The sequence below is a fragment of the Pristis pectinata genome, chromosome 29, assembly GCF_009764475.1.
Source record: "Pristis pectinata isolate sPriPec2 chromosome 29, sPriPec2.1.pri, whole genome shotgun sequence".
NCBI lineage: Eukaryota > Metazoa > Chordata > Chondrichthyes > Rhinopristiformes > Pristidae > Pristis > Pristis pectinata.
The window spans coordinates 5036293-5064180 of record NC_067433.1 but is presented as its reverse complement, the minus strand read 5'-3'; the positions used below and the strand labels follow the sequence as shown (position 1 = coordinate 5064180).

General features: G+C 46.9%; 1 protein-coding gene across 1 annotated transcript; it reads left to right on the top strand.

Moving 5' to 3' along the window:
- Positions 1-162: 162 nt before the first annotated feature.
- On the top strand, positions 163-22828 carry stard7 (StAR-related lipid transfer (START) domain containing 7). The gene is made up of 9 exons (XM_052041185.1): positions 163-290; positions 492-1009; positions 9872-10050; positions 12444-12493; positions 13288-13398; positions 14266-14348; positions 16032-16131; positions 17853-17937; positions 19595-22828. Exons 2-9 carry the CDS (start codon positions 522-524, stop codon positions 19768-19770), a joined length of 1272 nt encoding a protein of 423 aa, XP_051897145.1. The 5' UTR covers positions 163-290; positions 492-521; the 3' UTR covers positions 19771-22828.
- Positions 22829-27888: the final 5060 nt, after the last annotated feature.

Genomic DNA, 27888 nt, shown 5'->3' with positions numbered 1-27888 from the left:
CCCAGCAGTCAAACGTTCTGTCCGGCAGGGTCCTCTTCACGGTGCATCCAACCTTGTGCCGAGGGAGGTGCGTCCCCGTGTGAGTGACGGCGCATCGAACCAATCGCCGGGTGGAGGCGGTCAGTCCGATCCAATGAGACAGCGCCAGGGCAGGCGGCAGGTTGGGTTGCGCAGCCGCATGGGGTCTGGGGAGAGCCTGGGAGCGGTGATTGACAGCTGGGAAGCCCTGTGGCAGGGTTGGAGAACGCGGCCGACGGGCTGCAACGTTCCTCGGGCACTGGGACAGCCAGGTATGGGCGTTGGTTACAGTACGCTTCCCGCAGCCAAGGACGGCCTTGTGCACGTTTTTAGATTGGGAATCTCTTGCATTGCTTCACATTTGTTTCATTAATAAAAGGAATGAAAAATATTGGCTGAAAGTAACTACATGTTCTGTGTAAAAGTTCTGAGGGCAACCTTCACTAGTTTTACTTCTTTTTCTTTTTTTTTAGCCGAGCCTTGATCATTTGCTCTTGTGCACAATGTTGACTGCAAAGAAACCAGCCCTGATCCTCAACTCTGCCCGCTCCAAGCCGTTCAGTGGGCTGTATTCTTACTGCCTGCAGTCCGCTTGCTCTTCCAGCTGTGCTCACAATTGGCGTGAGGCCAAGCAGCTGGCTGCATGGAAGAAGCAGGTTGGCAGTGCCCTGCGGTGGGCACTGGGGTTCCTTCGGGAAGGCTTTAACATGGGCGGTGGCACTGGAGCCGCGGCCCCAGGCAGCGAAAGGGAGAAGATGGTATCCATCCTGGCCAGCCAATGCAGCTACGTTACAGGACAGAGGCTGAGGCGAGCACAACAGATTGGGCAGCTGTACAGTAACCTCTACTCGGAAAAGTCCCGGAGGAGCCTCTTCACCAATCTGTGGCGCAAATTCCAGAGCCGGCACTCGGGCTCTGGAAAACTCGTGGTGGCTTTTGCCGCAGTTTTCATGTGGGACGAGGAGAGGATCCGTGACGAGGAGTTGCAAAGGTAGGTGTGCTTTGCATTGAGCCAGGCATGTCAGAGAATGTTGGAACTCTGATAGGGTGCAAAACAAAAGATTTACGAGGCTATTACCAGGACTGGAGAGCTTGGGTTACAAGGAAAGGCTGGAAAGGGTAGGACTTTCTTCCCTGGAACGTAGGAGACTGAAGGGTGATCTTAGAGATGTTTATAGCGTGAATAACCAAAGTCTGTCCCCCAGGGTAAGGGAGTCAAAAACTAGAGGGCATAGGTTTAAAGTGAGGGGAAAGATTTAAAAGGGACATGAGAGGTAACTTTTTCTATAAAGAGGGTGGTGGGTTTATGGAATGAGCTGCTAGAAGAAGTGGTAGAGGCAAGTACAATTACAACATTTAAAAGACATTCGGACAGGTACATGGATAGGAAAGGTTTAGATTATATGGGCCAAGTGTGAGCAAATGGGACTAGCTCAGACAGACAAGTTGGATCGAAGTGTCTGTTTCTGTGCTGTATAACTCGTATGACTCAATAATTCTAAAACAAATTGCTGGAAAAACTCAAGTCAGACAGCATATGTGGAAAGAGAAGCAATTAACATTTCAGATCTGGGACCTTACTGCAGGAGAAAGCAGCAGTTAACATTTTAGGAGAAGTAAATTGCCAAGGATTTAAGGGATTAAGTTATGAATGCTGTTTGCAAGGCCATGGTTTATACCTTCTTAAGTCTAGAAAGCACAGGGAAGATTTGATGGAGTGTTTAAGACATTAGGATCTCAACTGAGAAATTATTGTGGTGGGAAATCAGGACTGAGGGAATGTTAACACATTTAGAGCCAGGCCACTAAAGGTGGTAGAAATCTGGAACTGTCGATGCCGGGAATTTGGAACTTTTGATGGATAGATCTTTTAAGTTATGAATATTGAAGGATATTGGATAAAGATATGATAAGCTATGGTGTAATTCACTGGAAGGGCATGGTTGAGGAATGGAATAACATGTTTCTATTCTCTCGTACTGGTCAACTTCGTGCATGTTTCCACCATTTCTGGAATCCAATCGTTTGTTCTTTAAATGTTTTTTAAACAAAAATCTTTCACAGGAATTTTGTGACTGTCTGGTAAGGATAACATTTATGGCCTTAATTGTCCATTGAGAGCTGGTGGTGAGTCAAATCAGTGGCTGTTGAATGTCATACGAGCGTACTTTCACGGTGCTGTTGGTCATCCCAGGATTTTAACCCAGTCACAAAGGAGGAATGAAGGATATGGGAAAAAACAGGAAGGTGGACGAGGGATGTCATATCAGCCATAATCCCATTGTATGGCTGAGCAAGCTCGAGGGGTTGATGGTGTAATTGTCTTGTGGAGTGATTTTGGGTCAGCCAGGCAATGCCTCTTGGAGGTGCTGCTGTTTCTACCTGCTATGCCTATCCTCTAAGTTGCTGCTGCTCAGTGGTTTGTGAGATGCTTTGGAAGAAGGCACTGCACTGTGTCTTTTACTTCAGTCACATTGACCAGATGGTGAAGGGGGTGAATGTTTATGTTGGTGGATGAGGTCCCCGTCACACTGGAGCTTTGTTCTGGTTGATGGCGAGGTCCGCTTCTAGCAGGGGAGGATGTTCCATCACCCTCCTCGTTTGTGCCTTGGAGCTGCTGAAAAAGTTCCACAGGCAGCGAGATGCTGCAGCACTCAGTCTCTCACAGCAGGCTCCCCAGGTATGGGAAGAGGTCGATGTTATACACTGGGGGCAGATTGGTAGAGCGCCTTTGTGGATGTTGAGTGTAGGGCCTGTCTTGTTCAACGACTTGAAGCTTGGCCTCCAAATGTGCACAAATGCAAGTGCTGTCTGCTTCATTTCTACAGGGTTTGCTGAGACCACACTTGGAGTACTGTGTGCATTATTCCGAGGATTGTTTATTGAAAGCCTGTGAGCAGTTGTGTACAACGGATCAGTGCTGGGACTCTTGCTGTTTGCATATATACATTCATGATTTGGGTATGAATGTTGGAAGTATGATTAGTACGTTGGCAAAAGGTATTGGTATTTTTCCCTAGCCAAAATAATCCCTTGCAAGCTCGTTTTTCTGGACCCTATGTTATTGAATCTCGAGTGACTGATCTAACATATATAATCAAAACACCAGATAGACGCAAGAAAACACAACTCTGTCATGTAAACATGCTAAAACCTTATTATGAGAGGGATTCAGTTGTGGCCTTGGTGGATGGTGAAAAGGTTGTTTCTAGAATGCCTGATGTTGATGTTGAGGAAGGCCAATTTAGACCAAATATTGTTCCATCGAAACTGAAAAACCAAAATATCCTGGAGAACCTTGAAACGAAGTTGGACCATTTACAAGTTTCACAAAAACAACAGATGAGAGAATTAATTTTAAAATTTAAAAATCTGTTCCCAGATGTTCCAAACAGAATGATATTGGCTACAGGATGATATTGGTCAGTTGCTAGGATGGGCAGAACAAAGGCAGGTGGAGGCGATGCACTTTGGGAGGACTGAGGAGGGTAAGATGTACACAGTGAATGGTAGAGCCTTGGAGATACTGAGGAACAGAGGGGCCTCAGTGTACAGGTCTAAGGATCCCTGAAGGTGGCAGTGTTGGTGGTGAAGAAGGCATTCGGGATACTTGCTTTCATTAGTTGGGGCAAAGAATATAAGAGAAGGGAGGTCGTGGTACAGTTTTATAAACATTGGCTGAGCCATAGATGGAGTACTGTGTACAGTTCTGGTTGTTGCACTATAGGAGGTTCTTCTACTTGGTATTGACTGCCTCTTTATCCTTGGCTCTCAGTGGATTGGGGCCATGGGTGTTTGGGTTGTAAGGGTGAGGTGACACAAACTTTACTTGCCACTTATAGCATCATTCAAGCAGGGGCTGATAAGTTTGAATTGATTTTCAGGATCTGAGTGTTGCTGGCAAGGCCAGCATTCATTGCACATCCTTAATCGCCTTCCAGGGCGATGATGAGTTGACTTGAACCACTGCAGTCCTTCCGGTTGAGGGAATTCTGTGATTTCAGTCCAGCGACAATGAAGGACTGGTGACGTATTTTCAAGTCAAGATGGTTTGCATCTTGCAGGTGGGGTATTCCCTTGTACCTTAAAAAAAAACAGCAAATGCTGAGCTGAGGCAAAGCGAAGTAGAGTTAACATTTTGGGTCAATAGCCTTTCATCAGAATGAGTAAAGGGAGAAGGCAAGTGTGTTTAATTTTCAGAGAAGAGGGTGTTGGGAGGTCAGAGGTAATGTCTGTGGGAGGGTGTCCAGTACTTTTGATGTCATTTATTTAATGGATGAGTGTGGTGTGTTGGTGAATGCACTGGAACTGTGAGACACAGAACATAGCAGCTGATGGAAATCTGAAATAAAAGAACACCCAGCAGGTCAGGCAGCATCTATGGAGAGAGAAACACTGAGTTAATGATACAGATGGATTATCTTGCATCAGAACTGGTCAGTCCTGGCACAGGAGATGCTGGTTATCTGAAGTTGTGGAATTCAGTACTGAGTCCCGAGGGCTGCAATGTTCTGATGGAAGGGGAGATGATGAGGGCAGGAATGGTCTGGATTTTGTGGTCAGGACAAATAGCTGGGCGGTATTTCATTTTTATCAGGTCGATTCTGTGGCTCTGCTGGAACAGAGCTGGCTGTTTCTGGAGTACAGATCTTCCCCACTGCAGCTGAGATGTTGGCTGGTGTTGTAACCTCTCCCGTGTTACGTGCTCTTGGGCATCTTTTGAAACTCTGTGGAGTGAATTGCATCAACTGAAACTGGTCTCTGGATGGTGGAGATGGCAAAGTTGTGTTCATTGCTATATGCACAGGTACATGTGTGCACAGGTGCAATGAAAAGCTTACTTGCAGCAGCACCACAGGCACGTAAAATATCAGCAGCATACACAATAAAAATGTAAATTAAACATAAATTATACACAACTTTTCCAGGAAAGAACACAATTAGAACATAACAAAAAAAAGGTCCATTTTAGGCAAAGTGGTCATAGTGTTGCTATACTGAGTGGTGATTAGGGTTTTGCCGGTTGGTTCAAGAACTGAATGGTTGAAGGGAAGTAGCTGTTCCTGAACCTGGTGGTTGGGGACTTCAGGCTTAAAACTTTAAAAAAGTTATTTATACGGCCCTTCTGGCCAATGAGCCTGCGCCGCCCAGTTACACCCATGCTAAACTGGAGCACCTGGAGGAACCCCAGGCAGTCATGGGGAGAACATACAAACTTCTTACAGACAGTGGTGGGAATTGAACCCCGATCATTGGCGCTGTAATAGCATCATTCTAACTGCTATACTACCAGGCCGCCCCATTCTTATTTCAAAACTTCTGTACCTCCTGCCCAATGGTAGCAGTGAGAAGGTGGCATGGGGATATGTGAAAAGATGGTGGGCATCTTGGAAGAATGTGATGCATCATCCACTCAACACGTCTGGCTGAAAGTGTTTGTTTACACACCTTTAGCACTTGAACTGGGCTCAGCCATCATTAGGGATGGGATGTTTGCGGAACAGTTCCTTCTGTTAGTTTAGTTTTGCAATATTGAAGACTGGATGCGTCTGGTCTTCAGACCTTTATCCTGATCCATTGATCATGGCATTGCTTAGCTGTGTCTGTTGCAAACTGCTTCTGGTGTTTAGCCTGTATACAGGTTCACCAGGTTGGAGCTGTGGATGGGTGAGCCTCATCCAGATTTGACCCAAACCCATCCATGTTGGGTAAAACTGGTGAAAACAGCACAACTCAATGCTCCTGTAATAATTTATTGTATTTTGCAGACTTGGTGTTTATATCCCCTTTAACTTTATTTCTTACATGTACCGTTCTCTCTAACACTGGTGGACTTCAAGCACCACTTGTCCCAACAATCACTCGTGGACATCTTCCCATGGGGCAGTTTCCTTCTGATTGGTAAATTGGTTTATTATTGTCACATGTACTGAGGTACAGTGAAAAACTTTGTTTTGCATGCCATCCATACAGATCATTTCATCACATCAGTGCATCGAGGTAGTACAAGGGAAAACAATAACAGAATGCAGAATAAAGTGTCACAGTGACAGAGGAAGTGCAGGCAGACAATAAGGTACAAGACCATGACGAGGTAGATTGTGGGTTTGCCTTGATCACTCCATCTTTCTAACACACAAATCCCACCCATGACAATTTGATATACGCCAACCGTTCACTCCTCTTGATTGTACGATCTCTAGCTTGTCTGTTCGCTGTAAGTGTGAAACCTGAATTATCCAATTGTCCTCTCACGAGAACGTCATCCATTTGATGTCTCGACCATTATCGCACTAAGGTATTTTGATGGGAAGAGTTTTGGGTTTATCAGCATTTTCAAAGGCTGGTTAAGGGAGCAGTATTAATGTTTCTAAAGGCTTTTGAGGATGAGTCCAGTCTTGGTGGATTTCTCTGAGGATTTTTAAGTTTTTCAGACAGCTAAACCGCAGGGTTCATGGAAGGTCGAGTGCGATGCTGTTGGTGAACAGATGGAGGACAAGAGGAAGCTAAAAGAACATAGGAACAGCAGCACAGACAAGTTTAGCTGACTTGCTGGAGTCTGTGCTGTGAACGTGATGTAATGTGACCCTCAGGGAAAAAAACCACTGAGATAAAATAGAAACATAATGTTAGCTTTGGGGCTGGGTTGGCCAGGCCTGTGAGCTGATAGAGGGTGAAAGAACTGTACAACATGAAGGTGAGAAGGGAGCACGAGTGATGCTGGAGGGAGGCGGGAGAGGAGGTGAGCAGGAGATGGGGAGGGGGATAGGGTGGGGAGGAGGCAGTCACGAGAGGCGCAGGGGGTGGGAATGTGTGCGGATGAGGGCTATAAGGGTTGCAAGCTGCATGTTTCCTTTATGAATGTGGTGATCCAATGGCTTCGTACGGTTTGATCACCTTGCTTATTGTGTGAAGGTGTAGAGTGGCTGTTGGTTTAATGCGTTCTCTGTGGGGAAGCACCAGTCTCCAGATACTCCCGCCACTGTGGGAACTGTCTGGGCTGCCGATCTCTCAGGGTGACATTGGCAGTTAGCTGTTTCACATTCCTTCTGTTGGCGTGTTACTACCGTGCTGCCTCCGCCTCTAATGGAACCACCAGGTTCAACACAAACAGGACATCTCAAAATCTGGAAGTGTACTGTTCATGCTTTTTCAATCATCTGATCGCTCTTTAGTGAGTGAAAATAACACCATTGGTGCATTTTCCTGTCTTGCGGTTTGCTCTCCTCCTGCTAGTGGATGGGGCACTCAAATTTTAGTCACTTTTCGGATGCATAAGAAATAATGCATAAGAAATCTTGACAGAACTCAATACACCAGTGAAACATGTTTCCCAGTTCATAAATCTGCACAGTCATGTTGTTCTCTAAATGTGACTTCTTTTTGTACAGTTTCCATCATTTTTCAACCACTCATGAAAGAGGAACAAGTCAATAGTTTTTCTTTCAGTCAACAGAAGCATTTTAGAATATTTTATTCACGTGATAATTTTGAATAGCGGTAAAGTGATTTATTTCCAAGTCGGGATAACATGCGACTTGGGCGAGAGGCTGTGGGTGGTAGTTGTACCAGCTGCCCTTGCTTGAGATCACAGGTTTGGGCGTGTTGTTGGAGCAGACTTGGGAAGTAACTGTGGTGCATTTTGTAGATGCACACTGGTGGTGGAGAGAATTAATGATGAAGGGGTGGATGAGGTGCCATTCAAGTGGGCTGCTTCCTCTTGGATGGTATTGAATATTGTTGGAGCTGTATTGATCCAGGGAAGTGGAGAATATCCTGATTCAACCCTTGTACATAGTGGAAAGGCTTTGGGGTTTTGGAGTTGTCATTTTCCACAGGCTACTCGGCCTCTGATCTGTTCTTGTAACCTCGATGTTTATGTGGCTGGTCCAATTAAATTTCTGGTCAGTGTTGAACCCCAGTTAGTGGATGGTGTGGGACTTGATTGTACTGTCTTCCCCTTGTTGGAAAGGGTTATTACTTGGCGTTCATCAGCCCATGTGTGAATATTGACTCTACCTTGCTGCTTGCAGGGATGGGCTGCTAAATTTGCTGAGGAGTTGAGACCCCGTGATGGCAGGAAATCACTGACGAAGGAGCTGAAGATGGTTGGTCATTTAGCACAATTATAGTACCAAACAACATGATGGACAGTGTCCTCAATGTTAATCTGGGGCTCCATCTCCACAAGGAGTGTATGGTGATCACTCTAATTCCCTTCTGGACATGCATTTGCCGCAGGTAGATTGGTGAGGATGTGGTCAAGTACATAGACCTCTCATGTTGCTTCACTCATTGCTTGCCGTAGACCTAATCTGCCAGATCTCTGCTTTTGGACAAAGCTCCTCGTGGTGATGGACACTGATGTCACCCAGCCAGTGTACACTCTGTGCCTTAGCTACTTTTGGTGCTTCTTCCAAGTGTTGCTCAATGTAGGGGGAGCTCCGATGCATCAGCTAAATGAGATGGCAGGTGAAATTTGGAGACTTTCTTGCCATGCTTGATCTGATATCATGAAACTTCATAGTGTCTGGGGTCAGTGTTAAGGACTGCAAGGGCTACTCCCTCCCACTTGTTGACACTGTGATGCTCCCTTGGTCCTGCAGGGATGGGATATATCCAGTGGTTGTGTTGGCCATTCCCTTTCCTGGGCAAAGATACAGGAGCAAAGCCTGTATCTGGATGAACGGAACAGCTTTTTCCCCACTGCTGTCAGACTTCTGAACCAACCACCTCTTTCACATCCACGTTCTCGAACCCTTACTTCTACTTCTCTTGGTTATGATAGGATTTGTCACTTCGGCATTTCTTTTTGCACTACTTCAGATTGCACTGCAATCTTTGCACCGTTCTGCTGTTTTGTGCTCATCACTGTATGTATTGGTGTATTTATTATTACCATGTACACTGTTTACTCTGTGAGCTTCATGTGAGCAAGGAATTTCATTGCACCCTGGTGTACGTCTCTGTCATGTACTGTGCTGCTGCCACAAAACAACAAATTTCACGATGTGTCAGTGATAATAAACCTGATTCTGCTGTGACAGTAAACTAATCCGAGTCTAGTGCATGATTGTACTCACCGAAACATGCCTTGGACGGTGTCAGGTTGTTGCTTGACTTGTCTGTGGGACAGTTCTCCTAATTTGGACACCAGCTCCAGATGTTAATAATGAGGACATTGCAAGGTCTACAACACTTGGCAACACTCAGTATGCAGGGTCCCACACGAAGACTTGACATGCAGAAAAGATTCACAAGGATGTTACTAGGACTGGAGGGCCTTGAATTATAAGGAGGGAGACTGGATAGGTTGGGACTGTTGTCCTTGAATTGAAGGATGACCTTGAGGGGCATAGATATTGTAGATAGTCGGTTTCCTAGGATAGCGGAACCTAAAACTAGAGGGTTAGGTTTGTGGGAGGGGGATGACGTAAAGGGGACCTGAGGGGCAAGTTTTTTCATACAGAGGGTGGTGAGTGTATGGAACGAGCTGCCACAGGAGGTGGTAGAAGTAGGTACAACTACAATGTTTTTGAAAATAATTCAGACAGGTTCATGGATAGGAAAGGTATAGAGGGGTATGGGCCAAGTGCAGGCAATTGGGACCAGCTTAGGTAGGCATCTTGGTTGGCATGGACCAGTTGGGCTGAAGGGTCTGTTTCTGTGCTGTGTAATTCTGTGAATCTAGAGCCTGGGGTCCATGGTGTTGGAAGCAGGCAGTCATTCCTGTCTGCGTGCATGACCCGGGAGTGACGTTGGGGAGGTCAGGGAACCAGGGTTTGGCGCTTGGGTCTTTTTGTTCCTCTTTCTGTTGCCTCTTGTCGATCGAACGATTTATTATCTGGTGCAGGTGTCTGAATGACTTCAAAACCCTGGACATCCCAATGGATGAGAAGCAGCTGAGTAGCGAACACGTGTCATGTGACAAACATCACAAGCAGGACAATGTGTGGGAGCTGGTGATGGACAGGTCCAGCTTCCGACTGTGGCGCAGACCCATCCCAGGCAGTCACCTCTACCAGTACCGAGGTAAGACGGCCCTGGGAGACTGATCCTTTCCCTGGCTTAGCAGCTGGGTGGGAAACGTTCCCGTGTGACGGTTGCTTATTGTGGTACTGATCAAAGCCTTGGTCCAGAGCCCTGTTGTTTTGAGTTTACTTGTGTTACGTACCAGCAACAATAGAAACGCAACAAGCCGTGTATAAGTGTTAGAAACTATTTTATTAATAACTGCTTGTAATAATAAGAAAAATAAAAATGTTAGATATTAAACATTGACCCCATAAATATAAACCCGAAGTGTGTGTGTGGCAAATTCCCAAACCCCAAGTCTAGGAATAATGCTCAAAGTTCAGTTCAGCAAGTCATAGCGTAGAACGATGAGCAAAGGCTTTTGCAAAACCACAGTAGATTGTAGAGAGAATGTAGAGAAACTTTACGAAATCCTTATGTTCCACAATGGAGCCCAAACGACACCCCAGTCACTGATGATCTCCGTTTGTTCCAAAGTATCTGCCGCCCCGAAGGCATTCTATATGTGACCGGCCACAGAAATACCTGCTTTCCGCACAGGTTAACGACAAAGTGGACTCCATTTTGATTGCTCCAAAAATCCATACGTGGATTGTAATGACAGACACAGCTATTGTTCTTCATCCATCGATGCAGAGACCAGCAGTCAGTGTTTCTCTCTCTCACTCTCTCTCCCCATAAACGGCCAATCCAGCTCCAATTATAGTCTTGCTGTCTTGTCGCTTGTAGATAGCACACACCACTAGTCTACTGTCCAAGTGCCTTAAAGGGACATTCACCAAGTAGCAGCCTGGCTCGTAACACTGGACACTTGTGGCCATTGGTGTTACTTCTTCCCTCTGACCTTGGTCCAGAAGCACGATGGTTCACTTCAGTCAGCATAGAGTCAGACATTAATGTGGAGTCTTACTAAGCCCAGGCTAGGTGAGGGCACAAGAGAGTGCTGATACTGGAATCTGGAGCAACAGTCAATCTTCTGGAGGAACTCAGTGGGTCTTGATGCAGGGTTTTGACCCAGAACATCGACAACTCCCCCCTCTTCCCCACCCCCCCACCCCTCCACGGGTGCTGCTCGACCCGCTGAGTTCCTCCAGCAAATTGTTTGTTGCTCCATGCTAGGTGGGGGCTGTACATTTCTTCCCTTGAGAATGTCACTGACCTAGATTAGTTTTTGTTAATCGATTATTCCACAAGCAACGTTACTGTCACTCTTTTCATGGATAGGAACATTTATGGCCAGACGCAAGCAAGTGGGACTAGCTTAGTTGGGAATATTGGTCAGCGTGGACCAGTTGGGCTGAAGGGCCTGCTTCCGTGCTGTATGTCTCTATGACTGACTATTTTCTTTTATAAAAGCCAGATGTATTTAATTTATCAAATTAACCATCTGCCAGGATTGGATTTGAACTTGTCTCTGGATCACTCGATATGAATCTGGCTTACGAGTCCAGTAATGTAGCCACTGTGCCACCACACTGCTGTGGACTGGGTTAGTTGTTCCGTGCTGGGGTGCCTGTAGGTCCTGAGGGGTAGCAGTAAGGTGGCATGAGTAGAATTCAGCTGGATTTTCTAGGTATGATCGCTGCGCAGGTTCTGGCTTGAGTGTGGATGATGAGGAGCATCGGGGCTGAGCTCAGCTGTACTTCACCCTTCTCCATGGATGTCTTGCTTCACAACTGGCCAGTGATAAGATATCTTTATTAGCCACATGTACATTGAAACACAGAGTGAAATGCATCCTTTGCGTAGAGTGTTCTGGGGGCAGCCCGCAAGTGTCGCCATGGTTCCGGCGCCAACATAGCACGCCCACAACTTCCTAACCCGTACGTCTTTGGAATGTGGGAGGAAACCGGAGCACCCGGAGGAAACCCACACAGACACGGGGAGAACGTGCAACTCCTTACAGGCAGCGGTCGGATTTGAACCCGGGTCGCTGGCGCTGTAATAACGTTACGCTAACTCCTACATTACCGTGTCTGCCCGAGAAATGACCACTTGGGCAGTGTACCAGAGGTTGGACAGTAGCAACTAATGTATAAACCAACAGGCACCCCAAACACCTAAAGGAGGCAAATGCATTTGTGTTTGGAGACACTGCAGATGGTAGAATCTGGAGCAAAAAACAAACTGCTGGAGGAACTCGGTGGGTCAGGCAGCAGCTGTGACATTTCCTTCCACGGATTCTGTCTGAACTGCTAAGTTCTTCCAGCAGTTTTGCTCCAATTAGGGTTGGACTCAGTAGTACAGGCACAGTAATCCATTGACTTCTCTCCAAGTCTCTGCTCCTTGGCCTGACAGTGGGTAAAGCATTGTAACCAAGACGTCTGCAGTGTCGGTCTTCTCTGACAGACTTAATGAGGACATTCACTCCTTTTACTTCTCTCCCACAGTTTTTGGAACATACACAGACGTTACCCCTCGGCAGTTCTTCAACGTGCAGGTACATCTTCAGAACTAAATCTATTGAGGGTTTGGTATGTAGATACTGTAGATAATCCTGAAGAATGAGGGTTGTGTAGTGTTGAATCACATTATTCAGTTAATTCTTTTAAGTACCTTCATGTCCAATAAAAATAAAGTCATTTAGTATGTCCTTATAGTGAAATGAAGTCATTTCTGATCGAAGTAAATAGGAAGGAGACGTTTTCTCTTCCCCCAAATTCCCAACCCTTTCCCCCGGACTGAGGTGATCTCAATGTTCTGCCTAAATATGATATGGTCAATTAATGTAGAAATACTGTCTTCTCCAGAGATATGGGTATCCCTTGTTCAGCCGCATTAGTCTGCAGTCCAGCCGGCAATGTAGATGCTCCCTCTGTGGTTAACTCCTGTCCCGTTGCCCCTCCGTGTCCAGGCTTCCCTTCCCGTGCTGACGGTCGACTCCTATTTGCTGTTTACTTGGTGACCTTGCCCTCTGGGTGCAGTTGGCCTTCCTAGAGCCTGTGGTACCACCTCACTCTCCCTGCTCAACCCCACCTTTGGCACCCATCAGACACTTCGTGCACTAGCTCTGACCCACCAACTCGTGCCTGTGTGTCTCCTCCAGTTCACTAAGTTGTGCTTGAAGTCCTGCTTGACCCTGGACAGGATTGGTTCTTGCCTTCAAAGCCCTGGGCAGTGGTCCTGGGGCAAGAAGTGCCTGGTGACCATTCCCAGAGATGTTCTTCCTGCTGTTAATCAATGTGGAATAAAGCCTCTCTCTGCCATGTTATCAAATGGAGTCTCTCCATGCAGCTGGACACTGAGTACAGGAAGAAATGGGATGAGCTGGTTATTAAGCTGGAGGTGATCGAGCGCGATGAGATCTCTGGGTCGGAGGTCGTTCACTGGGTCACGCACTTCCCGGTAAGCACAGTTATTGTCTTATCTCCTCTAAAGTGTGTGTTGGATTCTTCTAGTGGTTCTTGTTTGGTTACCTGTTGCCCAGTCCTAATCTGAACTGGAGACACGAGACTGCAGGTTCTGGAATCTGAAGCAACAAGCGAGATGTTGGAGGAACTCGGCGGGTCAGGCTGGGGGGAATGAAGGGTCTTGGCCCGAAACATCGACTGTCCATTTCCCTCCACAGACGCTGACTGACCCACTGAGTTCCTCCAGCATCTTCGTTGGTGCTCTGACCTGAATTGGAGCTGCTTCCAAACCTCTGCGCTTCGCGGTCGTGTGTGCGCGCTCGTTAAACATTGTTAAAGCTTGTTAAACGAGCAACAGCTTGTGGAACCAGGCATTTTCATCATTGTGGTAAAATAGGATCTTGATGCTCGTAACCAGACTGCATTCACTCACACAAAAACAAGTCATCCCTCTAGTCAAGCAGAACAGTTCATATTTTTAAATTCTTATATTTTCTTCTTTGGTGAGGTGAACACTGCAAACAGTTGGATCTAAGTCTTGTCGCTCCCCTCTATGCGGACGTGTGTACTTAGCTGGGAGCTGCTTCAGGGGGTTGTCTCATTACCAGGAGTGACGTGTTAGTTTGTGTAAACGCAGGAAGTTTGCTCCAGTTTGGTGTGTTATATATTGCCGCCTGGGGATTAGCAGACAGGTCTCACTTTTAAAATGGGTGAGTCACTGACAGCACAGAGTTAATTTGGTGGAAAGGCATAGGTCAGGTTTTCTTTAGTTGCCTGAGGAGGAGGTGATTAAAAGTGGAGGGAAGGTGATGTATAATAGTTGTGACAAGCTGACCATTTTAACGTTTGTCTCCACCTCCAGTATCCCATGTACTCGAGGGATTATCTCTACATTCGACGCTATCACGTGGACCAAAAGAACAATATGATGGTGTTGTTGTCGAGGTGAGAATTTGTGCACTGTACTCCTTGTTGCACCTTCCTCACTGGACCCGACATGCACTGCGATTCACTTCTGCTGCCGCCATACAATTGTAGAAAATCCATGACCGTGCAAGAGGCTGTTCAGCCCATCTCGTCTGTGCTGGGCAAAGAAAGATCTAGCCAGCCTGATCCCACCTTCCAGCACCGGGTCCTTGGTCCTGCAGGTCACGGCTTCTCAAGTACTCATCCAGCTACTGTTTAAATGTGGTGAAGCTTTCTGCCTCCTGCCCTTTTAGGCAGTGAGATCCAGACCCCACCACCCTCTGGGTGAAATTTCTCTTTCTCAACTCCCCTCTGATCCTTTTACCAATTACTTTAAATCTTATTTTTGACTCCTGTGCTAAAGGGAACACTGTTAAGGTTCTTCATAGTTTCATATGCCTCAGTTATACACCAGCTCCCTTCAGCCATCCCTATTTAGGTTAGTTTATTGTCATATACACTGCAATGAAATCCCTTGCTGGTGTGAAGCTCACAGTAAACAGTATACATGGTAATAATAAATACAGTGACGAGTGCAAAAACAACGGAATGGTACAAAGTATAGTTGTGCAAACTGAAATTGCAAAAAGAAACACTAATGTGATAATAACAGAAGAGGTAGAATTAAGGGTTTGAGAGCGTGGCTGCACCACTGGGAAGGGGATGTGAAAGAGGTTGATTGGTCCCAGCCTGTCCAAAACAAAAACAAAGTGCTGGAAAAACTCAGCAAGTCAGGTGGCATCTGTGGAAAGAGAAACGGTCAGCGTTTCGGGTCTGCGACCAAGCCTACCAAATCCTTCCTCCTGATGACGTCCACAGATCTGCTCTGTGCTCTCCCAGTGCAATCACATCTCTCCTGGACTGTGATAACCAGAACTATGCAGTAGCCCTGTGAGTGTTGCACACAACTCTAGCATAACCTCTGTGCTCCTTACAGATTCTGTCTCAGCTAATAAGAGAAAGCATCCTGTATACTTTACCAACCTTTTTGATGTGTCTTACCTGTAAGGTTCTATGGACCTAAGTTCCAAGGTTCCTCTGTTCCTCCGCACTACTCAGGATCCTTCCATTTATTTTACATTCCCATGCCTTGTTGCACATCCCCAAATGCATTGCAGTGTGTGCATTGCAATACAGTGTACCCCTGTGTTCAGGTAACAGAAACTCACTTTTACAGAATTCATGACTTACTACCAAAAAATTTGAGATACTGAATAAAAATTCGGTCTTATGGAATTGGTTTGAGGAAACAATAAGCACAAAATGTGAAAGAAAAAACAAATTGTGTCAATTTTTGTCAAGGATTTGCGTTATAGAAAATCGCGACGTGGAAGGTTTTCTAGGAACATAACCCCTCTGTAATGTGGGGGAGTACTGTACCTCTCAATTCCGGGAATTAAATTCCATTTACCACTTCTCTGGATTAAATTCTATTTTCCATGACCACCAGAGCAACCATCCCTAACTTCCTGCAGTCTAAAGCTTTCTTCCTCCTCCGTCACCCACCCGGCAAATGTTTGTATCATCTGCAAGCTTCAAAACAGAGTTACACAGCACAGAAACAGGCCCTTCAGCCCAACTCGTCCATGCTGACCAAGGTGCCTCCTTGAGCTTTTCCCATTTTAAAATCTCCTGCTCTAATATCTCATCCATTTTGGGCAGGGCTGTGGAACACCCAGATGTGCCAGAGCATCCCAACTGTGTGCGGGTTACGTCGTACGAGTCCCAGATGGTGATCAAGCCACATCGATCATTTGATGAGGTAAGGTTGGGTACTACGGATGGTAGAGTGGTGTAGAGGTTCCTCTAACTGAGGCAGAAATGAGCTAACCTGACTTAAATTTAAGAGTTGGGGGGTGGGGGGGGCGGGGGCAGTGGTTGGTTTAGATTGCAAGTGAATCAAGTTTCCACAGTCTTTGAAGCTGATATTAATGAATTTGATCTGGAAACTGGGAATGTTCTTGGACTGAAATAATGAGGGGAAAAGATGCATTTCAGAACTTCCAATACCCAATGGTATTAAAGTTTGGAAACTTCAAATATGCTCCTAGTTTCTAAAGAGAATGCCCATTCCAAAGAGTTTTCTGACTATTTTTTGAAGAGACAAGAATACATTTTAAAATTACTTTTCTAAAATAAAACATTGCAAGAAACAAACTTGAAATGAATAAGCGGGCAGGGTAGAATTTTTAAAGGTGGTCAGGTTATTTATGAGACGTTAACTGACTGCTGATACCTTCTCACATCAGAGGAACATTTTGTTAAAGTGAGACAAGTGTTGGGGTGATGTCGGAGGCACCAGTCCGCAGTAAGATCGGCTCTGTCCTGCACCTGTTGGGGAAGGTCATAGCTTGCATGCCATCAAGTAGCAGATGTTAACACGGAGACAAATTTCTGCGGGCAGCTAAAGCTGAGAAGGATGCCCCACAATCCATGTTGATTGACAGTCACAGCGATGAGGAGAGGCCGTGCATACTAGCTGATACTGCTTTCTGCATTTCTCCTGGAGTTCTCGTACAGTGAAGGTCGTGGCCCCTAGTCCTGTAGATGGATGGAATCCACACTGCTCTGAGGTACTTGGGATGAGCAGCTGAGGAGGATGCTGGTGATATTGGTGGCTTAATGATTGCGTCAGGCCATGAGTTTAGAGATTGGTGGGTCCCATTGCTGCCAGATCTTAGTGCCACACAACACGTTGAAAAGTGTTCTCAATGTGAAAACTGGACATCTCCAAGATGTCTAAACCTGGACCCACGTGATCTACCAGTACTGTCACAGACAGATGCTTCTGCACCAGGTAGCAAACCTAATCCGATTGACGTCCTTTGGGATTCGGGACTGACGGCCGCGCTCAGCAGTTTGAGCCGCTCTTGATCTTGCACACTGAAGACTGCCACCCCGTCCCCCCCAACCCAGAGGACAGATTGTGCCCTTGTTGGCCCCTCTGTTTCTGTATGAAGCCCAGAATGACACGGCTTCTGTCTTGGGAAGGTCGCCCTTTCCCAAATTTGCTGATGTCAGACAGGGGAGATCAGCTTTTGCTTCCCACTATGTGGATGGGGCTGGACTCTGTACCCTGCCTCCCAACCTTTCCTCTAAAAATCGACCAGTCGACAGGCATTCACTGTGAGCAGACTCCCCAAGGGTTCAAGGATGGGTACAGAGGCCAGAATGAACAGCCATATGGATAAGTCCAAAGGATAACTTGTAAGTTTCCAGTAGGAAATCTTCCCAGTGAGATGTTTCCCAGTAACTGATCCTCATAGAGACATCCCAGTTTACTTCCCCCCAGGGCTTGGTGGAGGTGGGGGGGAGGGGGAGGGGGAGGGGGGGGGGGGTGTCCAAATTCCCGTGGGAGCTGTTGCCGGTGGAGGACGGTCCCTAGTAAGAGCTGGTCCTGCTGAACTCCGGGGAGCTTTGTACTGATGAGCTTGAAGTAAACACGACTGCATCAGTAACTGCTCCTCAATTTTTGTCTTGCAGAACGGCTTTGACTACCTCCTCACATACAGTGATGATCCACAGACCGTTTTCCCTCGTTACTGTGTCAGCTGGATGATGTCCAGTGGTAAGATATTAAATGATCGGGATTCCAGGGGGAGCTGAGGTGTCGGTAGCTGGGCAGGGGCTGGGGTGGACATTGAGACTGGTCACTTTGCACCGTAAGCAGTGAATCTCCAGACCTACTGAGACTCCACCATCAGGACCCACCTTCTCGGAGACCTGAAGTCACATCCACTGCACAGTAAGGAGATGGGAACCTTCCCCGTATGCTTCTCCCCATGATGAGAGCTTGGAGCCTGTCTCCCTGTGACTGCAGTGTTAAATTAGTGGTCCTGGTGCTGAGTGACAAACCTACCCTTGAGAGAAGGCCTGATGGAGGTGTAGGGAGCAGGATATCACGTCACCAGTGTGGCTGACAATGCTGTTTTGGGAGTGGGATTAAGAATTGTGGTTGGTTGGGGTGGGAGTGGAGCGGGTTTTACTCCTGTATCTAAAGTGAGGTGAGTCGGGGCTGATACCCGAACGTGCAAAGTGCACTTGCCTTGCTGTGCTGAGCTCAAGAAGGGTTTTAAGCGAGAACCTACACATAGATTAGATATGTTCCTTGATGACTCGAGCAGTGTACCTTAACCACTGCTGACCAGTGGTGCTCTGCTGACTTATCAAGAGTCAGTAGAGCACCTTTCACAAATTCTCAACATCCCAAAGTACTTGGAGTCACAAGAGACTGCAGATGCTGGACTCTGGAGCAACACGCAAAGCGCTGGAGGAACTCAGTGGATCAGGCAGCATCTGTGGAGAGAAAAGAATGGTCAATGTTTCCAAGGAACCTTGCATCTGACATCAAAAGTCGAGCATTCCTTGGCTTCCACAGATGCTGCCTGACCCCACTGAGTTCCTCCAGCGATTTGTGTTATGAGCCAATTAACTGTATCAGTCTCCCTCAAACAACAGTGCAAGGATGACCAGAGCCTCAATTGAGGATTAAGTGTTGCCCAGTCTGCTAGGCTGCTATTTCTTTTGAAACAATGCCACAGGATTGTTTGCACCCCCTGATCTGGCACTCCTGGCCTCGGTCTAATATCTCAGTCAGAAAGTGTGATCCACTGGCAGTGCTGCACTCCCTGCGTACAGCCCTGGAGTATCACCCCTGAAGTCTCAGGAGCAGGACTCGAGCCCATGACCCTGGAAGCTGAGGTGAGGTTGCCAGTCATCAAGTTCAAGTTTATTGTTGTCATAGGTATACATACACAGCGTATAAATGCCATGTAAGTTAGCTTTTTAAAGCAGCAGCAGCACAGTATGTTACAAGATGAGGATAGACGTAGTTATCAAACTTAACAAATTATACTTTCACATTTGCAAAGTAAGTGACAATGACGCTAGTGCAAGATTTTGGGGGGGTGGGGGGAATAAAATATAATCTGAGGTAGTTGTTAGGGTTTCTCAGGTGGGTTCAAGAACCTGACGGCAGTGGGGAGAAGCTGTTGCTGAACCTTGAGGTGTGGGGTCTTCAGGCTCCTGTACCTCCTGCCTGATGGCAGCATCGAGAAGAGGGCATGGCCTGGATGGTGGGGGTCCCTGATGATGGATGCCACCGTCCTGAGACATCACCTCGTGTAGATGTCCTCGACGGTGGGGAGATCTGTACCCGCGGCGGAGCTGGCTGAGTCCACCACTCGGCATGGCTGGTATCTGATAAGTTGCTGGTTCCCTTGCAGGGATGCCCGACTTCCTGGAAAAATTGCATGTGGCCACTGTCCGAGCAAGGAACATGGAAATCAAGGTTAAAGATTATCTCAGCGTGAGGAGCTCCGAGAGCATTGAGACTAAACAGATGCAGCACTCCGAGCGCAAGGAGAGCAGCTGCAGCTCACAGCAGATGGACTATGCGTAGTCTCCCAGCCCTGACCACAGGGAGAGCTGTGTGGTGCTGTGAACCCTAGTGTCAGTGGCATGTTACAACGATGGAGGCCATCTTCTCTTCCAAGAAAGGCAAGGAGATGCTTCAAAACCTGACTGCTTCTGAGACCAAAGTACAGCATTGGTGTGAGAAGAGCTTTGAGATTTACCAGTCTATGGTACAAAGAGTCGTAATGCCTGCGAAACTTGAAGTATTAAAAATAACACACTAACAGCCACTGCTTCTGAAACGGAAGGTTAGACTACGGTGTTGGGATTTGGTCAGATCCTGTCTATTTGAAATGTCTTGGTTCAGTCAGAAACTTGAAATTGCTTCAGCCATTTAGAACAGTTTAGGGTGACTTTGTTGCAGGGTGGGGTGAGGGAGGAGAAAGTCACTTCCCTGTAATGTGCAGGCTTTGCTGTGTTTTGGAGTGGTATACAAGTCTCTGTTCTGTGGTTTGCCCTGGTCTCATGCTAGCCTGCTCTTTGTCATTGCTTATCTTTTTTAAAAATAGATTAATTCACACAGGAAGGTCATGGTTGCTGTTAAATTTCACTGGAAGCTTCTGATTCACATATTGGGTGAAGAATTTTCAAATAAAAGCCTGTTATTTTGTAATGATTTCTCCTTTTGAAGACATGCATTGCGCTTGGCTACGCGTACGTGCTTATAGTGCTCTCCCTCTGCCTTTCTGTGCCTCTGTCTCTTTCTGTTTCTCGCTCTCCACATCTCACCAACATCTCCCTGGCTGCTGAGCGCATTCTAGCCCTGGGTTTAGGGGCGGGAACTCGGTAGGGGTTCCCGTTCGTTGCTGGCACGTTCCTGGAGCTGCAGCACTGAGCTGGAAAGAGGAACAGGATCACGTGCTGAGCTCACACCGAAAGGATGGATTTACCTGGAAATGGACCTCACAGGTCGGAGCTGTCATTTGGGGAGAAGTCGGGGGCAGCGATCCATTACTTTTGGCAGCAGAGGGCTGGGCTTTAAGGGGACCAAACACGATGGTATTTCCATATGACAGACGATGGGCCAAATGGCCTTCTCCTATGCTGGCTCACAGACCAATCCCACCGCCCACTGATTTTCCCAGTGATCTATTCTCCATTAACTCCCCTCTATTTTACCCCTCACCCACACACCAGGAGCAACTTGCAGCAGCCAATTAACCTACCAACCTGCACGTCTTTGGGATGTGGGAGAAGACCGGAGCATCCAAGAAAACCCACACCGTCCTTGGGGAAAACGTGCAAACTCCACACAGCACCGGAGGTCAGGATTGAACCCGGGTCTCTGGAGCTGTGAGGCAGCAGATCTACCAGCTGCGCCATCATGTACATGACCTCTCCGAGAGTTTGTGATGGCTGCTTCGCCTTTTCTTTAACCGTGACCTGTGCCTGTGTGAAAACAGAAAATGCTGGGAATACTCAGCAGGTCAGGCAGCATCTGTGGAGGAAGGAGCAGAGTTATGTGTCAGGTTGATGCCCTTCATTGCCTTGTACTTCTGCCTGCTTCTAGCGTGGGCCAAGTTAATGGCAGTACTGACTTCCCACCAGGAGATGGGGGTGTTGCACTGGGATCCCCGCAGTGCTTCATTGCAACCAGGCACCAATGCAGCCCAACGATCATTGTACTGGATCAAAATGTTTCCTCTGGAACAGATTTAAGGAGGTTTTCTTTGTGTTTTGCTTTGTGGTCATTGGATACACCTGCTATTTCCAGCTGGAGACACAAGAGAACTGTAGATGCTGGAGCATGGAGCAAAAAGCTACCTGCTAGAGGAACACAGTGGGTCAGGCAGTATCTGTGGAGGCAAAGAGATGGCTGACGTTTCAAGTCGAGACCCTGCAGAATCTCGCACCCAAAATGCTGACCATCCCTCTGCTTCCACAGATGCCGTCTGACCCGCTGAGTTCCTCCAGCAGTTTGTCGTTCGGTGTTCCAGCTGCCTGACCATCGCCTGTTGATGGGGTCTCACTGCCAAACGCTCTTTGACCTGGGTTGCCTTCTGTGCGATACCTCAAGGGCCCCGTTTAGCAAGGACCTGACGCGTGACTAAGAAAGATCTCGCATTTATATGGCAGCTTCTGAGACACCCCACTGTTTCACGGCTACTGGATTACCTTTGAAGCAGAGCCACCGTTGGCAGACAGCACGCTTGGCTCTCGTGCAGGATGTCGGGGAAACTGCAGAGTTCACTCCCCCTGCTGTTCTATTTGCTGCTTTGGCCCTTTCATGGCTCTGTCACTGACCTCTATTGGAGGCTTTCGCGCTGGCTGCCTCTGGGACTCGCCCAGGAATCTATTCTCCATGGCAGGGTTGGGACTATTCGACTAAAGAGGGCATCACAGCATCGGCCAACAAGGGTGCTCAAGGTGGGTAATTTCCACCACCTCTAATCAGGAACTTGGCCAACTACTTGCCCTGCCATTGGCTGCATCTTTCCGAAGTGAGCATTTTGAGGTATTTGAGCTGTAGAGGGAGACAGCTTGGAAACTGGCCTTTCAGACCATCAAGTCTGTACAGACCATCAACCACCCATTTTTTTACACTAATCCTACATTAATTCCATCTTTTATTCTCCCCACATTCTCCAGATGTGACCACTGGCCCACACGCCAGAGCTAATTTACAGCATCCAATTAACCTCCCAACCTGGGAGGAAACCGGAGCACCGGTGGGGAACCCACCCAGTCACAGGGAGCATGTGCAGACTCCACACACGAAGCCCTCGAGGTTAGAATCGAACTGGGTCCCTGGTGCAGTGAGGCAGTGGCTCCACAAGTAGATGTGACTAGGCTGTTTCCCTTGGTGGGTGAGTCCAGGACCAGAGGGCACAATCTTAGAATTAGAGGGTACAGGTTTAAAACAGAGATGAGGAGAAATTTCTTTAGCCAGAGGGTGGTGAATTTGTGGAATTCCTTGTGACGTACAGCAGTGGAGGCCAGATCATTGGAGGCATTTAAGGAAGAGGTAGATAGATATCTAAATAGTCAGGGTATCAAGGGATATGGGGATAAGGCCAGAAACTGGGGTTAGAATAGTGTGGGTTTTTTTTTGTGCCCCCCCCACCCCCCCCCCCCCCCCCATTTTCTCATTACTTTTTCTTTTTTCCCTTTTCCTTGGAGCAGACTCGATGGGCCGAATGGCCTACTTCTGCTCCCTTGTCTTGTGCTTGTTGTGCTTTCCTGTGTTCTGGTCCTTTACCTGGCTGTACATCCTGGTTAACATTTCACTGGGTGCAATTCCACTGTTACTTTCTCCTGCATCCTTTATACCTGCGTCCCAACAGTTCCGGAGTTTGGGGCACGGATTTAGAGACGACCGACACTTTTCCCCCATTGCCAGAGTGTTAACGCTCCCAGCGCAGTAAAATTACACTTTGTGGAATGTGAAAAATGCTAAACGGAGCCTGACTCTCACCTGGAGCCAGTGCTCTGCTTCAGTAAAACCAAAACCTTCTAAAGATGATTATTTTAAGCTCTGCTCTGACCATTTAATCCCTTAATTGTGCTGGCGCTCTGCACCCCAGCCTCATTTCTTCAGTTAACTCAGTGTTGTCCTGTCTGCCTGTCAGTTGGGGTCCAATCTTTACCCAAAGTTGAGGGACTGGAACGAGGGGATCTGGTGAAAGTTTTTTCAGTTGTACAATCCCTCCCTTCTGTTGTGAGAAATTCCAGGTGCTGAATTTCTGTAGCAAACAAGCACATCCCTACATGGGAGACATCTGCAGTTAATGGCCAAGAACGCCTTGAGCCCATTCCTGTGCTGTACATCGTTTATGAACGTTGGACAACACACGAGACCGAGTTGAAGTACTCTCTCCCCGCCCCAGCACTCACACCCCTCCAAGGATGTCCTTCTATCACCCCTATCCCTGCTCGTGAAGTTGGAATCTAGTAACTTGACCATCTTGTAATGTTTAAAACGACTAATTTTGTTTGTGATAATTTATTTTTAAATTTGACTTCACTGTGTCTTTGAGCACCTGTGTGTGCAGGCCAACATAAGGGAATGATTTTCTACTTAAGATGGTAGCTTGCTCTGTAAGTCCTTCATTCATGTTGGCCTTCAATCATTCCCCAGTAAATCTTCTTTTTCATTCACTATCTTGTGTTGCCTTTTCCTGATGTTACTTATGAGGAATATTTCCACCTTGTGTTCTTATTATTCCTGTAATTTTAATGTTCTGTTCCTTCCCATTTACTCCTTGCCTTGTTATTGTTGCCCTGGAGCTTAATAGGATCCAGGGAGCGTGCGTGTAAGTTATCAAAGCAACTGGATTGCAGCATTTCTGGTATCGGTGGTCTGAGGAGTCAGACTTTACTGGCTGACTATAAATGATAAAGGCATGCACTTCAGTCAATAATGTGCATTTTTCAGAAGAATGAGAGAGGGGATGTTATAGAAACATATAAAATTATGGAAGAGAGAGATAAGATAGAGGCAGGAAGGTTGTTTCCACTGGTAGGTGAGACTAGAACTAGGGGACATCGCCTCAAGATTTGGGGGAGTAGATTTAGGACGGAGATGAGGAGGAACTGCTTTTCCCAGGGAGCAGTGAATCTGTGGAATTCTCTGCCCAGGGAAGCAGTGGAGGCTACTTCATTAAATATATTTAAGACACAGTTAGATAGATTTTTGCATAGTAGGGGAATTAAGGGTTATGGGGAAAAGGCAGATAGATGGAGCTGAGTCCACGGCCAGATCAGCCATGGTCTTATTGAATGGCAGAGCAGGCTCGACGGGCCAGATGGCCGACTCGTGCTCCTATTTGTTATGTTCTTATTTGTATAAAATTTCCAACATGGATAAAAACAGAATTGATGTGAGCCATTTAAGGGCTGGTATTGGACAGAGGGATTAATAAAATAACATGGATTGACAGTTTTAAAATGTAACTGGAAGTGTGTGTTGGTCAGTGTGTACAGGGCTGAGAGGTGGCCAGGGTAGTGGCAGTAGAACTTCGGATGGCCTAGTGTTTATGGAGTGAAGTGTGAAGGAAGGTGGTAGGACGATGGAATGGTAAGGTTCAGAGGTTAGAAAGGCATGGATGAAGGCTTCAGCAGCAGATCAGCGGAGGAAAGAGTGGAGTGAGCCCGGCCGAGCTAGGAATCAGCAGGTCCTAGTGGGACCAGGCCGTGCGGTTCGAAGCTGAACATCAGGATTGTTCGGAATGCTGAGGCTGTGACCGGTTTCACATGGGGAGAGGGATGGTGTTGGTGATTAAGTAACATGGGTTACAAATAGTTTACTTCCTACTGCTTGGTGCTTTTGATGTCCAGGTGAAGGGTCTCGACCTGAAACATCAACTGTCCATTCCCCTCCACAGATGATTCCTGACCCACTGAGTTTCTCCAGCAGTTTGTTTGGCACTTCTGGTGACATGTTAGTTGGAGGTTCAGAGAAGGAAACATATTACATTTAGGGTCAGACTTTCTTTTATTCATCAGTAACAGGAAGAAATCTTGCACAGTATATCTTGGGAGCAGCTTTTAGCAACATCTTGCAAAAGGTGTGTTTGATGGTGAGAGATTGGAAGCATCACTGTCCTACCTGTGATAATAAGTGAGGTACACCAGTACAGGTGCACGTAGACCCTCAGCATCTTGCTGAAGTGGCTGTCCCTCATCACCAGCTGAAAAACAAACTAGCTATTCACGCAGAAGGGCATGTTGTCCACGGAGAAGCTCTGGCCTGCCCGTGAGTTCGGAGGCTGGTTGCATTGACCCACACAGGAGAGTGGTGGTGACAACCAGATCAGCCACGTTACTGAGCAGTGGACGAGGTTCAAACGGTCTTCTGCTTCTATTTTAATACCAGGAAATGATTCCCTCTCTGGAATTCTTTCCCACAGAAGGTTGTGGAAGGTAGATAATTTAAAGACCATTTTTGCAAGATCAGGGAATGAGGGGCTCTGGGGATCTGTCACGGGAGAGGTGGTGAGGCCTGGGGCAGATCAGCCATGATCCTATTGAATGGTGGCGTTTCAGTTGCCAAGTGGCCTGCTCTTATTTTCTGTGACTGTCTTTGCCACAGAGACTGGTGAAGATTAAAAGTTAAAACAATGGCTGCATTCCTACAGAACCTAGCCCGTCCCCTTACTCTGTGTGACTATTCTGGGGCACTTGGAACAGTCTTATTGCAGTAAGGTTGATTTCTCAATGTTGGAATTCTCCCTCTGATACTTTCTGGCTTAAACCCTTGCCCTAGTCCATCAGAGCACCACACAGTGGCTTTGGCTGTTTCAGCCTTCTATGCGCATTGGATGTGTGTGAGCCTTGGGAAGGAATGCAAGGGCTATTGGATGTTGTTTGGAGAGGCTTGAGGAAATGTCACACCCGGCAGTGGGCACATGTTGACCAGGCGGGTTGGTTAGATGACGCCCAGCTATGGCCCAGAACCTCGCTGGCAGTTGTGTCCCAACTGATACCCTGGCTAAATCACCATCAACTAAATCAAACTGGGGTTGCTGAACTGCTGGAGACACAAGCTTGGAATCACTGTCTCAGTACCAGGATTGGGAATTGTCGTTATTTTGTTAGTAGAGTTATTAGAAGTGATACATTATGTGAAGGTGGTGGGAATCCTCACGTTGACCGTCCAGTGCACAGTGGAAGGGTGTCAGCCTTTGGTTTTCCCTGACTTACTGTTACAACAGCCTTGTGGCTACTCCACAGTACTGATCTTTGTCGAAGTTTGCATCATTTACCAATAGTGTTGCATGTCTATATTCGTATCACCTTGCAACATAGGAGGCTGTTTGGCTCATTGAGTCTGTGCCAGCTCATGGACCAATCCCATTTCCCCACTAATCTTCCCTGTAACCTTTCCACTCCATGTTTCCATCAACACCTGTCGATTCTACCAGTTTAGGGATATGCAAGGAAACCCACACAGCCACAGGAAGTTCATGCAAGCACCATACAGACAGCACCTGAGGTCAGGATTGAATCCATGTCTCTGGAGCTGTGAGGCAGCAGCTCTACTGCTGGCACTGCAGTACCACCCTGTTCTAAAGACTCTGTGTCACCAGCATTGACCAGGGTCGTTACTCTTGTCTGCAATGAGCTAAGGTCATCTGCTGCATAGGCAGTTCCAGGATTTAGACCCAACAGTGTTCAAGTGCCAGTGATACATTTCCAAATCAGAATGTTTTGTGTAAAAAGAAAATATCACAGATGCTGGAAATCCTAACTTTACAAACGTTGGAGATTCTAATGGCTATGTGAGAATAAAATACAATGGATGAGTGTAACCGGGTGCTTGATGATCAGTGCAGACTCAGTGGGCCAGAGGACCTGTTTCGTGCTCTGTGTGTCTAGGTCAGGCAGCATTTGTGGAGAAACTCCAGGATGCTGGGGATGAAAATACTCCTTGGGTATCAGAATGACAATATATTAATGTATATATTGAATACTCACTTGTCAACAGCACTCCTATCCTGCAAATGTTCAGAAAAAAACGAGAGGCAGTAAAATTATGGACTTGTTCAAATTGCTCTCTAGGTTGAAGCACATATTTTTACCCCAGTCTCAAAGTGCTTAGTGCTAACTACTTTAAGTACATTTGAGGAACCCAATGTTGTCCTCCCAGTGCTCAGATTTTGACATTAATCATTCAGCCACACTTTCCACTGGATTAATGATTTAATGGCATCATCCGTGAAATGTGTTACTCTCTGTATGTACTTTCCAAAAATCACCTTCCCAAAAGCTGCCTGCTCCTGCAGTCCCCATGGAGCTGTTTCTCAATGATGTAAAAGCTCAATGTTCCAGTAAATGATGTGAAATACTCCCACTCAGTGCCTTCCAGCGTCCCCTCCTGCTGGGCCATTTGGTTTTCCCTAATGGAACAGGGCGTTTGCCATGATGGAAAATGATAGTCACAAGTAGAAAGGAAACAAGGTTCACAAAAACGAGCTCCATGTTGGATTATTTACTTGACGTGAAGGTAGGTGTTCAAGGCTGGATTACCGCCACTTTCTGGTAGCCTGCCCTACTGATTTTCCTTTACTTGGTGCTGTCTAACAAAACAAGCAACCTTTCCTCTTCATGGATTTTCAGTAACAATCATAACCATGAAAAGGCCACTGAGGGTTATTCCTCCAGC

What these genes read in the sequence shown, in the direction of transcription:
- stard7 (XM_052041185.1), top strand. Translation starts at nt 522, where the DNA reads ATGTTGACTGCAAAGAAACCAGCCCTGATCCTCAACTCTGCCCGCTCC. An exon ending in TCACCTCTACCAGTACCGAG is followed by an intron (nt 10,051 to 12,443) that starts GTAAGACGGCCC and finishes TCTCTCCCACAG; the next exon opens with TTTTTGGAACATACACAGAC. An exon ending in ACTGGGTCACGCACTTCCCG is followed by an intron (nt 13,399 to 14,265) that starts GTAAGCACAGTT and finishes CTCCACCTCCAG; the next exon opens with TATCCCATGTACTCGAGGGA.